The sequence below is a fragment of the Wyeomyia smithii genome, chromosome 2, assembly GCF_029784165.1.
Source record: "Wyeomyia smithii strain HCP4-BCI-WySm-NY-G18 chromosome 2, ASM2978416v1, whole genome shotgun sequence".
NCBI classification, from domain to species: Eukaryota; Metazoa; Arthropoda; class Insecta; order Diptera; family Culicidae; genus Wyeomyia; species Wyeomyia smithii.
In genome coordinates this window covers 143,156,310-143,170,449 of record NC_073695.1, presented here as the reverse complement: position 1 = coordinate 143,170,449, position 14,140 = coordinate 143,156,310, and the positions used below count along the sequence as shown (strand labels likewise).

The following is a 14,140-nucleotide window of genomic DNA, read 5'->3' as shown; positions in this document are numbered from 1 at the left end:
TTCTGCTATTGTTACCGTCCTGTAGTTTTTTTTAGATTTTCGCTTTGACAGTTGGTTAGTTGCTTTGCCTGACCTGCCCTGAGAGGATTAGCCGGGCCGGTACAAAACACGCTTCCCCGCATTAGACATTGTAGACAGACATTGGTCGGTACTGGCGCTTAAGCGGGGGAGTTTTCGAAGGGTAGTCACGCCTATCGTTTTGCGGGCACGGCGATAGTAACCGGTGGGTGATATCGGTCCGACAAAGGTTCCGTCATTTTGAAGCGATCCCGAGGAAATCATTTTGTGCCAGTACAGTAAAGCTGGTGATCCCGTCTGGCGCGGCTTTACTGTTACATTTTGGCGCTCAACTACAGGATTGAGAGCGATAACGTTTGATTTGAATTTTGCTAATATTTTCTAGAATAATTTCCTTTTTTGCATAAGTAGAGTATTTTCCGATTTGTAGGTAGTAAGAATTTGTAGAATTTAATTAACTTTAGTATAGCATACAACACTTTAAACTTTTTTCTAATAATTTCTTATTCTTTATAAAAACCTAAAATTCTATTCTAAGTTTGTTTCAATATTCTTTACTAGTACTAACATTCCATAGTTTTTATATTAACAATTTCAACCTACCATATTCGGTAATTTTGATCAATTTAAAAATGTATGATTACTTGGCAGATGATTTGGAGGAGCACGAGCTGATTTACGAGCTCTCCTTAAGAGGAGAAACGGTTGAGCAAGGGGTGCCAAAAGAGCACATGAAAAGAGCGTTGCGCTATTGGTAGAAACAAGACAGAGTAGAATTACCATGCTATATGACTGATTTGACAATCGAAAGCGAGAAGACGATCATTGAAACGAAACTCACTGAAATTGGAGCAGCACTTGCTTTGCGCCATAACCCTAAGTACCGATCTAGACTGATACACTTGGAAAATCGTATCCTTCGGGCAAAGGCCGCGGACCTCGAAATGAAGAAAGAGCTTTTAGAAAAAGTTCAGAGACTTCTAGGGTGGTATTATCCCGAAAACATCCCCCCGATTACTACAGGTATCCGGTCACTAGAGAGCAACTCAGCCGCGTCGCGAGAATCGACTGCTATCGAATCGGTTAATCGTACAGAAACAACACTGCAACATAATGAATTAGAGTCAAGAGATAACCAAATGGTTCCGAAAACGCGGGATGGAACACAGATACTAGTAGTTTCGCGAATATGACAACAAACCGGTTTATACGAAATCACGCGGTAAACCACGCAATTAGAAATAACGGGCAAACACTACGTATCGCACAGTTAGAATTTCCGCCCCCATTAACTACCGTTTCAAACCCAGGGACGATTCCCAATTTCAGAATATCTCTCCGATAAACATTCGTTCGATCACAGAAAACTTGAATCGCCTACACCTCCCAAACCAATTATCGCAAGCATCAGGAGCTGCACAAGCTCAGCAACAAAGTTCCCAAGACGCAAACCGTAATTGCGAAGAATCCGCTTCAGATCTGAGAACATATATCAGGGAAGTAATTACACGCAAAACTTTTCCTTATTACTATAAAAGCAATAGCGCAAAATTACCTTTTAGGTAACAAATCCATTACTTAAAAAGCAATAAAATTCTTCCCCAGTTAAGTAACAACACATACTGTCATTTATTTAGCACGTGTTATGAGAGTACGACTATCTAATAATGGTCGTTTCAACCACATGCAACGTTTTTTCTGTCGAAAAATGCTCCCTTTCCACCCGAAGTCAAAAAAAATCACACACCGTCGCATAAGTTGCACATGTTACAAGTTTTTTCAATCTCCAATTCATCCGGTGGGCGTGTATTAGTTCGCTCGTTGTATGCATACGGAGTAGCGAAAAAAAAAGACAAGAGCTGCCAAGCAACATTTTCCCCGTCATAGAGTATGCAAACGTTGATGATTTCAAAGACTTGAAATGCGCCTTAAAATGACATCACGATCTGTAAACTGCGTTAGAGAAAAATAAAAACATTCGCTTTCTTGCAAGCTATTTACAGCACATAATCATTGGTTCATGGAAACTCATTTGGACCTGTTTGAATATACAAAACTCGTGCCCATCCAGAACAATATTCGCAACTTCGGCAACTCTGGTCAGACAGTATTACATATTTCCATTTCAAGTAAACACTGGGGGACGAAACGAAAGTGTCTCTAATTGGACATTTGAGGTTGACGGTTGAGATTCTGATTATGTGTGGATGAAGGGAGACAAAAATGAACCAGATCATTGCATCAATACAAATGCAGCGAGTGAAGTCTTGCCAACACATGCATTGCGGTGCTTGGCTGTATGTCCTCCTGCAGAAACACATACAAGCGTGTGGCCGTCATAATTTTTATTACTTTTTGTTTGTTACTTTTTGTGTATAATGCGCAGTCATAAGACACAAAAAGTAATAAAAAATTGCCCAAAAGTAATAAAATATTCCCCGTTTGCGTTGGGTGTAGACAATCAATTTCAGATTACCTTGATGAAATGGACCAAATGGGAACCCCGACACTTTCACCGCGTCGTTCCCCGATAAACAATCAGGCATCGTGGCCCGAAACACCAATCCCCCAGCCAAATAGAAATAACCCGATAGGAAACGCGAGAGCAAGACAGAGTTTCCCTCTTCTTAATAGTAACTCACGAAACACGTTGAATGCATCAAATTTCCATCAGAATATAAATGTTAATCGCATTTATAACGAAGGTTATCTTAAAACCAATATGGAAAAATGGCAAATCCAATTTAGTGGCGAGCAAAGTCATCGATCGCTATCAGTAGCAGATTTCATTAGACAAGTCACTATATTGGCTAGAGCAAATCAGGTCTCAGACGACCAACTTCTTCAGCAATCGTATCTTTTTTTCACAGGATAAGCTAGAAAGTGGTTTTCACGTATTGGGAAAAGTTCCAAACTTGGAACCATCTTCTCTATTATCTTAGACTAAACTACGAAAACCCTAATCAAGACAAATCAGTCGAAGATGCTATCAAAGAACGAAAGCAAAAAGAAAATGAACGATTTAGCGTATATCTGTCTGATATGTAAAGACTGTTCCAAAGCTTGTCCTATCAAATAGATGATCAACAGAAACTACAGCAAATTTTTGAAAATATGAAATTGTCATACAAAAGGAGACTGTCTTTAATTCCGGTTTATTCGCTTAATCAACTAACTTATTTATTTATTTATTCATCTTTACCAACAGACATTATTAAACTAGTCCTAATAGTTATTCATATATAAAACATTACGAAACAGAGATGCAAATTTTGTACGTAGGACTCGATGCGATAAATGAAAGTCGAAAGCAGATGACACCCGGTTGAAGGCTCGTTGAATACCAATAATGATGGCACTGTTAGCACTGTAATTGGTGCGACGAAAAGGTAGTTGCAACGCAGATGACCTCCGCAGGGTTCTGGATGGCGCGTTTAGATTGATCAGGCGAAGAATGGCCGGGCAATCGATCCGTGAAGTTAAAACATTCGAGACTACCATGGCACGCGCTGTTTCGCGGCGAAGCTGAAGAGTATCGAGCTGGAGAAGCTGGCAGCGGTCCTCGTATCGGGTTTGGAGGAATCCAAACGGTGGAACAGAATTCCAATGAGGACCGAACAAGCGAGCAATAGAGTGTTGTTAAACATTGTATATTTCTGAAATCTCGTGTCATGCGACAAACCAATCCCAGTTGTCTAGAGGCTTTAGCAACAATAAGCGATATATGTTGCTTGAATGTCAGTTTGGTATCGAGGAAAACTCCAAGATCCTTGACGTGATCGACTCGCTGTATAGAAGACCCATCTAATATGAAATCGAAGTGTAGCGGACGGTGTTTCCTAGTAAACGTTATTACTGAGCATTTCTCAGAGTTAAGTACCATGCAGTTTAGCTTGCACCAACGTGCGAATAAGTTGAGTTGTTGTTGGAGATAAGTGGCGTCATCGACGTTCTTGATTCCGTCAACAGCTTCAAATTGTCAGCGAACGCGAGACGAGGACATTTTAGCGAGTGATATACATCATGTAAATACAACAGAAACACCAATGGGCCAAGATGACTACCAAGGGCAATTCCGGAAGTAGCGACAAATGGTTGGGAGATTTCGTCACCGATTTTCACTCTGAGAGTTCGCCCCAACAGGTAGGACTCTAACCAGCAAAGCAAGTTAACACTGAATCCGTATCGATCGAGTTTGGCAACGGTGATTCGATGATTCACTTTGTCGAAGGCAGCCGAAAGGTCCGTGTAGATAACGTCCGTTTGATGTCGGTGAACAAAACTGGCGAACACGAAGCTAGTCAAGCAGAGCAAGTTTGTAGCACAGGATCGCTTGGGAAGGAATCCGTGTTGGTCGTCCGCAATAGTGCGTTGACAATGAGAAAAAAAATGGTTGAAGAACGACTAACTCAAAAAGCTTCGAAATATCACACAAAGCAGAAATGCCTCGATAATTATCTACCTTCGAGCGATCGCTCTTTTTATGAACCGGGAACAGGAAGGCCTGCTTCCAGGTTGTAGGGAATCGACCAGTCGTAAGTGACAAACGAAACAAATGGGTGAGCGGTGTAAGCAATCCAGTAATGCATTTCTTAAGCATCGTAGCTGGGATTCCATCCGGGCCCAATTTTCTAGAAGCAGCAAGGATTGCGTTATCGTCAATGTTGATCAAAGCCATGGAGTGCCCAGGGAAAGGGACGTTATTAGCAGCATCAGAAATTTCTCCATCTGTTAGTATTACGTTGCTGAACACGCTTGAGAATTTTGCAGCGGAAATTCGGCAAATAGCAGCAACATTATCGGCTTTCTCACCAGCCCATTCCATCGTGGATTGTAAACCTGACTCCTTCCGTTGTTCGTTGACGAAGTTCCAAAATTTCTTCGGATCAGCTCTCAGTTTGCCTTCTATATGGCGTCTGTAGTTCGAGTAGCACCGTCGACGAAGTCTTTTGTACTCGTAGTTCAGCTTTCGGTAGTGATCGCAAAGAAAAAGAGCGCCTGTCGCTGAGAACCGCTTCAACGCGGAGTTTTTCAATTTTTTCAAACGACGCAATGCTGGTGATTGCCAGGGACGGTATTTATGCGATCTGTATCGTGTTTTCGGCACAAACGCATCTATTAGGTCGTTCAAAATGGAAGAAAAATCGTTAACAGCCAAATCGATATCGGATGGATTTAAAACGGCAATCCAATCAACTGTTAGCAGCGCGTTTAACAAACCGTCAAAGTCGGCTCGCCGGAAATTGAGCTTAAGTCGAGTGCGAGGCTCCCGATACTCGACTTTGAATCGATCGTCAAGCGACAAAACAAGTGCCGGGTGGTGAGCAACGTTTTTTACGAGAGGATCAGGTGCGAGAGCTAGCAGCGGTGTCGTATCATTAATGCTGACGAAGCAAAGATCTAGACAACGCCCATTCTTGTTTGCATTGCAGTTGATTTGCTGCAGTCCTGCAGCGCTGTAACCATTCAAAAGATCCAGAGCGTAGGCATGGAATGTTGAATGATTCGGGTCGGGATAAAGAAATCCGTCTCGAGAGGGGCGCCAAAACAAACTAGGTAAATTAAAGTCCCCGATAACAATTATTTCGTCACACGGTTTGGCTCTGGAGACTATCGTTGACATCGACTGGATATGCATATCAATCAATTGCTTGTTGCGTGTTCGATCCGGTGGAAAATAAACGACACAAAGGAATAATTTCTGACCAGATAGTTGGACGGACACCCATACCTGCTCAAGAATACTCCACGAGTTCTCATGGATCACGTTTGCTTTTAAACGACGATGGACAGCGATAAGCACACCTTCGCCGGTCCTTTTTAGGCTGTTAATGGAGCCACGGTCGCAGCGGAAGCCCTCATACTCCGAACCGAATAAATGCGATGATTGGGTGCCAAGTTTCCGTGAGGGCAATCAGCTCGTAGCAGCCCTCTGAGAAAGCTAGTAGATAGTCCTCGATGTTGGAATTCATATCGCAAGCATTCTGGTAGTAAAGTTCAATCGACGAGTTTGCTCTGCATGCATCTGCTGTTCTGGTTTCGGTGAGCGACGGACTTGTCAATGCGTCAGGTATACTAAAACACAAATCTGAATTTGAGTATTCATCGGCAGGAGCATAAAACGGAGGATACATAACTTGTGCGAGAGTCGGTTGACTCTCGCGTGACAATATCACAGCATTTTAGTGGGCCAATTTGCTACAATTTCGATAGTCTCGAACCGAGCTTATTCGCTCCGGTCAATCAGAGACCCAATACAATCAATCAACTAAATAGTACAACAAATGAGGACCTAGAACATAGTTCTGATGAGAAAGTAAATGCACTCTTCAGAACCAAGAGTTATACAAACGGAAAACGGAAAATAGAAAATTCAATAAAAAAAGACTCACGGAATGAAAATTGCAAAGAACCTACGACAGACTTGTGCTGGAATTGCAGGAAACATGGGCACTGGTACCCTAATTGTCCAGAACCGCGTTCCATCTTTTGCTACGTTTGCGGTGAATCGTCATACACGGTTAGGACGTGTCCGAATAAGCATCTTCCGCGTTCGAGTACTCAAAAAAACTAAACCTCGGGGCGGCCCAGAAACACCTGCCGCCGTCCCAGAAGAACTTCAATTATTTTGACCGCATCTTTTAAATAAAACTAGTCCAGCAAGTTGTCCTCATTTAACGGTAGAAATACTGGAAAAAAATTACACGGTCTTCTTGACTCGGGTGCTAGCATAACAGTGATAAACACTGTCGGTCTTTTGAATCAGTTAAACCTGAAAATAAATCAAAGTAGAGTTAAAGTGCATGCAGCTAACGGACACCCACTTACCTGTGTAGGGTTCGTCTATATTCCTTATACTTTCAACGGTAAAACAAAAGTTGTTCCAACAGCAGTGATTCCTGAAATCGCCAAAGAACTAATTCTCGGCACAGATTTCTGGAAAGCCTTTGGCATTAAGCTCACCATTGAAGATACCCCTTATTTACATCGCGGCGCCGTCAAAAACCCAGAGAACTTGGTGTCTCATGTAACCGAATACCAGCTGAATAATATTTGTTGTACAATACAACTAGACCAGTCCTTTCGCGGACCCGAGGAACCGATATGTAAAGACGAAAGCCTTGACATCCCTTCAATCGAAATTCCGGACCATGATTTATCGAAAGAAGAAATCATAACTGAACATGCACTATAAGAATCTGAGAAACAAAAATTATTTGAAATTATAAGGAAGTTTCCGCGAACAGTGAATGGAAAAATAGGACGAACTCAATTGATGCAGCACAGAATTGTTTTAACATTAAACATCAATGAAATGAAACATAAAAAAAGTGCCAATCTATCCCCAGTCTCCAAAAATCGAAAAGAGGTGGACAAGGAAATAGAACGGCTAAAATCATTAGACCTAATAGAAGAATGCGAAAGCGATTTTTTAAGCCCATTACTTCCTGTGAAGAAAGAGGAAAACAAGTGGCGATTATGTTTAGACGCCCGACGGCTGAATTCATTCACCAAACGTGATGAGTACCCGTTTCCCAACATGACACAAATTTTGCACCGTATTGAGAATGCGAAATACTTCACTACCATTGACTTGAAAGATGCATACCATCAAGTGTTATTACATCCTGAATCCTGAAACCTCACGGCCTTCCGAACAACTAAGGGGCTTTTAGATATAAAACGATGCCTTTTGGGTTATTAAACAGCGGAGCGACTCTTACAAGATTGATGGCTAAAGTGATTGGATACGATTTGAGCCCAAAAGTATGGGTATATCTAGATGATATCATCATAACAACTAACTCTCTGTAAGAACACTTTGAGCTTCTGCAGATCGTAGCCGATCGTTTGCAGAAAGCAAACCTCACAATAAGTGTTGAGAAATCGAAATTTTGCCAGAAATCGGTACGCTACCTCGGATTTGTGTTAAACGAGGAAGGAATTTCGGTTGATGCTGCTAAAATACAACCTATCCTGAACTATCCTGTTCCAAAGTGTGTAGAAGACATTCGCAGACTTCCCGGTATTGCTGGCTTTTACCAAAAATTTATTCAAAATTACAGCGAGGTGGTTTCACCAATATCCGACTTACTTAAAACGTCGAAAGGGAAATTTCAATGGACTGAGGCTGCCGACCAAGCTTTACTAGCGCTCAAATCAGCTTTGACATCTCCACCCATACTCGCGAACCCAAACTTTAATGAACAATTCACGATCGAAACCGACAGCTCTGACCTAGCAGTTGGAGCGGTCTTAACACAAAATATTCACGGTAATCGACGTTGCAGCGCATATTTCTCGAAAAAGTTATCTTCAGTACAAACGCAACAGAGAGAGAGTGCCTGGGAGTCCTTATGGCGATAGACCATTTCCGCTCTTTCATCGAGGGAACACATTTCACAATTATGACGGATGCAATGTGTCTCACGTTTCTCAAAACGATGTCCATCAAAAGTAGATCTCCAAGGATTGCGCGATGGGCAATGAAAATTCAAGACTTGGATATAGACTTCATTTATAAAAAGGGAAAAGAAAATTTGACAGCTGATGCTTTGTCACGATTCATTAACCAGATTCAAACCAAGCTCCCAGATAAACCATATGAGCAGTTGAGAAACGATATAGAAACGTTTCCACATAAGTATAAATACTTCAAAATCGTGGGGAAGAAAATCTATAAATTTATTACAAACGCAGCTAAATGCGACGACCCATCGTTCAAGTGGAAATGCATTCCAACCGCAGACGAAAGAACCGAAATTATCCATAATACCCACAGTCAAGCTCATTTGGGATTCGAAAAAAAAAAACACTGAGCGTGATTCAACAAAAATATTATTGGCAAAGAATGAGTTCAGACATTCTCAGGTTTTGTCGAAACTGTTTCACCTGCAAACGGTCGAAAATTAACAATGTCAACCCAAACCCGTCATGCGGGAAAGAAAAGGTATGTCACAGAACTTGGGAAATGATATCGGTCGATTTTATTATCCGTACCCCAGATCGAAAGCAGGGAACATATAGGCTCTTGTCCCGATCACAAAGAAAAAAACAAAAATGTAACAGAGGCTGTTAGTTTGTTGTGTGAAAAACCTTTCAGGTTGTGTTTTAATGTTGACCCCGTTAGGTGTTAAAATAACAGAAATCATAACAAAAAATATTCTACTAATATCAAACCCATATCAAACTTTGTTACTATCGTATCAGCTTTCTAACAAAATTAGATAGCACATAGAACAGTATAATAACAACCATTGTTATAAACAACTGGTTTTGATAGAGACGAAAAAATTGTTAGATTTGTTTCAAAACAACTCCATTTCATGATTTGTTATTATAACTCATTCAGATTCAATTTTGTTATCAAAAGCAAATGGGAAAAAACAAAATCGTATCGAAATATGTTATTTGTATCTCCCGTTGATAGAATTTTGCAAGTTTTTAGTTATGCTCTTCTGATCGGGGTTATCACTGATTACTTCTCAAAATTTTGTTTAAAACAAGTAATGGGAAAAGCGACAACAGCAGCCACGATAAAATTCCTAGAAAACAACGTTTTTCTTTTATTCGGGGTCCCAAACATTCTTATTTCGGACAACGGTCCGCAATTCATTGCACGCGCTCTCAAACAATTTTTAGGGAAATATAATGTCCAACATTGGAATTTGGCATCTTATAGACCCAATCCAAATCCAACTGAACGAGTGAATCGCGTCATCATAACAGCAATTTGAAGCTAATTAGAGGGGAAGACACAGAAAGATTGGGATAAGGGTATTCAATTGATTGCTTCCGCGATTAGAAATAGTGTTCATGACTCTACAGGTTACTCACCATATTTCATAAACTTCGGCAGAAACATAATAAGTTCGGGAGAAGAATATGAACACTTGAGAGATGGTAAAAACCACGCAACTGACGAGCCAAAAGAACTAGGGGAAAGCATGAAAAACCTTTACGAGGTAGTGAGAATTAACCTGCAACGAGCGTACAACCGCTACGCGGAAAACTATAATCTCAGGTCAAACCGCAAGGTAAATTTCAGAGGGGGAGACTGTTTTAAAGAAAATTTTTTCCCAATCGGACAAATCAGCAAACTTTAATGCGAAGCTTGCCCCTAAATACAGCGAAGCAGTAATTAAACGACAGGTAGGCTCGAATACGTACCAACTATGGGACACGTCGTTAACAAAGCGATTAGGAATTTTTCACTCATCCGTCATTAAAAAACCTAAATTAATTCACCTAGCGGTCAGACCCAGCCTTTCTCATTCAAACTTTTATTTGTAAAAATAGATTTACATGAAAGCTTCAATCCAATAAATGTATATTCACTCTTAAAAAATATTGATGTTGTAATCTATACATATAAAAATGCAATCCGGTCTGTATGTCTGTCTGATCCATATAAGCTCGAGAATTACCGAATAGATCGGCGTGAAAATTTGTATGTAGGGGTTTTTGGTGCCGATGAAGGTTCCCATGATAGTTTGAGACCCCTCCCTTTTCTGGAAGAGAGGGGTCCCATACAAATGAAACATAAATTTTTGCACAACTCAAGAACAAACCAAGCAAATGAAACCGAATTTGGCATGTAGATGTTTTAAGGGGTAAAAAATATATCCATAATGTTTTGACACCCCTCCTTCTTTTGGAAGGGAGGGATGCTATACAAATGAAACACAAATTTCTGCACATCTCGAGAGCTAACCAACTAAATGGAGCCAAATTTGGCAGGTGAATGTTTTAGTGGTAAAAAATATGTTCCATAATCGACCTTAGGCAACATTTTGGATTGTAAGATGGCAACTTCCGGTTTCAGCGGGAGCCTAGTGTGGTTGGTAACGTCTCCGCCAACCACGCTCGACGCCTGGGTTCGAATCCCACCGCCGACATAGGTGTCGATGGTTGTGAGGTGGCGTGATCCACTCACAACCAACCCAACTGGTCTAGATTCAATCCTAGCCGACACCGGGAGATTTTCTGAGGCGAAAAATCTCTGGGATCACGCCTTCTATCGCATGAGGAAGTAAAGCCGTTGGCGCCGGTCCGTTAATAAACGGGTCGTGAGTTAGGGTCCTGGGTGTGGAGTCGCCTCCCTGGGCGTCGGTGATTGGCCACAACAGTGGCGGAGCTAGACCGACGGAAAATAAGCGAGAAAAAAAAAACTTCCGGTTTCTGGAAATCAACCTGAAATGGACGATTCCCATTAAATATGAGTATCTCCGGAACCAGAAAGATACACAGATGCTAAAAATTGATCACAGACAGAATCTTGAATTTTAAGATGGTGACTTCCGGTGTCTGGCAAACAGCCGGAAATGACCAAATACCATTCAATATGAATGTTTTCGGAACCAGAACTACGCCCAGATGACAAAAAATTATTTCACAGGCAATTTTAAAGTTCAAAATGACGACTTTCGGTTTCTGAAAAACAGCCCAAAGTGACCAAGTACCACCCAATATGATTATCTCCGGAGCCAGAATGTTGCAAGAACACCACTATGAATTGTAGGATGGCAGCTTCTGGTTTCTGGAAAACAGCCAAAAATGGCCGATTCCCGTCTGACATGAGTTTCTCCAATCCAATCCAATATGGCGACTTCCGGTTTGTGAGAAACAGCCTAAAATAACCAAATACCATCCAATATGAGTATCTCTGGAACCAGAATGGTGCTATTAGCTAACAATTGACCTCAGGCACCATTTTGAATTGCTAAATGGCAACTTTTAGGAAACAGTCGAAAATGACCGAATAATACTCAATATGAATATTTCTGTAATCGAGATGATGCATAGAAACCAAACATTGACCCTGGACACCATTTTGAATTTAAAGACGTCCACTTTTAGTTTCTGGAAAACAACCAAAATAACTAACTACCTCCCAATATGGGTATTTCCGGTGTCAGATTGATGCCAGAAAATCTGCTGAAAATGACCGAATACCACCCAATATGAATATATTCAGAATTAAGGCGATGTACAGAAACCAAAAGTCGAGGATATTGTCATTTCGATAAACCCAATCATTTCAAACGATTTGTCTTTTGACTTTGATCTTATCCCATGGCTGATTCGTCGTGCATTTGCAGACTTTTAACACATCGCAAGGAATCAATGAATTTGGAACGTTCAAATAGTACGATACCACATTTAAATTATGTTGAGGCCACATATATCGAATAAAGCAGGTATAGTTTTAAATAGTTTTTGAATTTCTTCTATTTCCATAACTTTTGAGCCACATTGCAAAGTGTGATGAAGTTTGTTATTTGTAAGTTCGAGAGATGACTCGTTCGTATGACACTAGTTATGTTCAAATAAGTCATGTAATCTTTGAGATAATAGACTTCCGTTGTTTTGTTAACAATTTAATACATAACGGTTGCGATTGCTATGGATAATCAAATGAAACGGGAACGTATCGGGCAGCCAAACTTTGAAACCACGTGTTCAATAATAATTCATCAGTTAACCCTTAACTAGCTTTCTGAGATAATGAAGTTTCGTGATTTTCACATTTCGATACATTACAGACAAATTTACAGTCCGATTATAGTTAAATTCAATAGGGTGTTATGAGGCAGCTAGACCTCTCATTTGACTTTAATTTAGTGAAAATCGGTTCAGCCATCTCTGAGAAAAGTGAGTGAGTCCAAGTAGTCTTCGGAATATGTTCTTTTTCATAGCTAGATTTCACATTTTCAAACATAACAGGCAAAGTAATAGTCCGATTGCAAAACAAATCAATAGGGTCTTATGGGGCAACTAGACCTTCCATATGACACTGATTTTATGAAAATTGGTCCAGCCATCTCTGAGAAACATGAGTGAGATTAAACAGTCTTCAGAACACGTTTTATTTCATAACTTTTGAACCACAAGTTAAATCTTCATGAAATTCAAAAGTTAAGGGTTTTTAAGGTAGCCCGTTCATTTGAAATCAATTTTGTTCAAATCGGTTGTGTAGTTTTCGAGATAATGATGTTTCATGAGTTTCACATTTTGATACATAACCTCTAAGCTAAAAATCCGATTACAATAAAATTTAATAGGGTCTTATGGGACAACAAGACCCTTCATTTGCAATTAATTTCATGAAAATCGGTCCAGCCATCTCTGAGAAAAGTGAGTGAGAATAAAAATCTGCACATACACACACACACACACACACTCATACACACACACACTCATACACACACACACATACAGAAAATGCTCAGCTCGTCGAGCTGAGTCGAGTGATATATGCCATTCAGCCCTTTGGAGCACTTTTATACTCTCGGTTTTGCAAGTGATTGCTATACCTTTCTAGGAGAAAGGCAAAAATCTAACTTGATCTCTTAAGTTTTCCTAGCTATGTACATTTAAAATTAAATTCTAAATGGACAAATCATGAATGACAAAATACGGACGTCTCTTTGAGACGATCTGGCAAAATCACTGTACGTTTTTATCATATTTTCGCGACAAAAACTGATACCGTTATTCTAATTTTTCCGGTAAAGAAAAAAAAGAACACTTCTAGCTATGTAAACCTCCAGTCGAGTCTACTCCTGGGTGGCCTAATGATTTGAAAAACTCAACGGAAGTAATCACTACGGCTTTCCTTACCCTTTTTTTTAAAAAAAGGACTACCGTCGTTCGCTTTGCAACAAAAACAGCTCTATCGATGGACGACGAGTTGCAATTCCAAAAACAAAGGAAGAACATAAATAAAAAAAAACTCACCCAGAGATCGATAGTTAGCATTATTGCCGTATTAATAATTATCTGTCGTATCTAGTTCTCATATTCCAAGAATTACGTTTATTATTTTTCATATTTTATCTGCGTCTTTCAAATTCAAACGTAAACTGAAAAAAAAAGAAATTTTCACAAATTACAAACAGCATTGCAAAAAATAAACTCGCAACCAAGAGCATTTTTTCCTCGTAGAACTGAATAGATTAGAGAAGACTCAATGCCACTATTTACCAAAGCACAATTTTTTTTTCGCCTTCCCATGTAACCTTCTAATAGCCATCGCTAACGTAACCTTTCCGTAGCTTCCAGTTTTTTTTTAAACCATCGTAGGCCTCGGAGATTTTCCGGGTCTCCATAGACCGACATC

At 40.2% G+C, this 14,140-nt stretch overlaps 1 protein-coding gene across 1 annotated transcript; it reads right to left on the bottom strand.

The window, feature by feature from the left end:
* Positions 1-3,906: 3,906 nt before the first annotated feature.
* LOC129720004 (uncharacterized) lies at positions 3,907-5,656 on the bottom strand. The gene is made up of 2 exons (XM_055671414.1): positions 4,481-5,656; positions 3,907-4,350 (listed from the first exon to the last, which is right to left on the bottom strand). Exons 1-2 carry the CDS (start codon positions 5,654-5,656, stop codon positions 3,907-3,909), a joined length of 1,620 nt encoding a protein of 539 aa, XP_055527389.1.
* Positions 5,657-14,140: the final 8,484 nt, after the last annotated feature.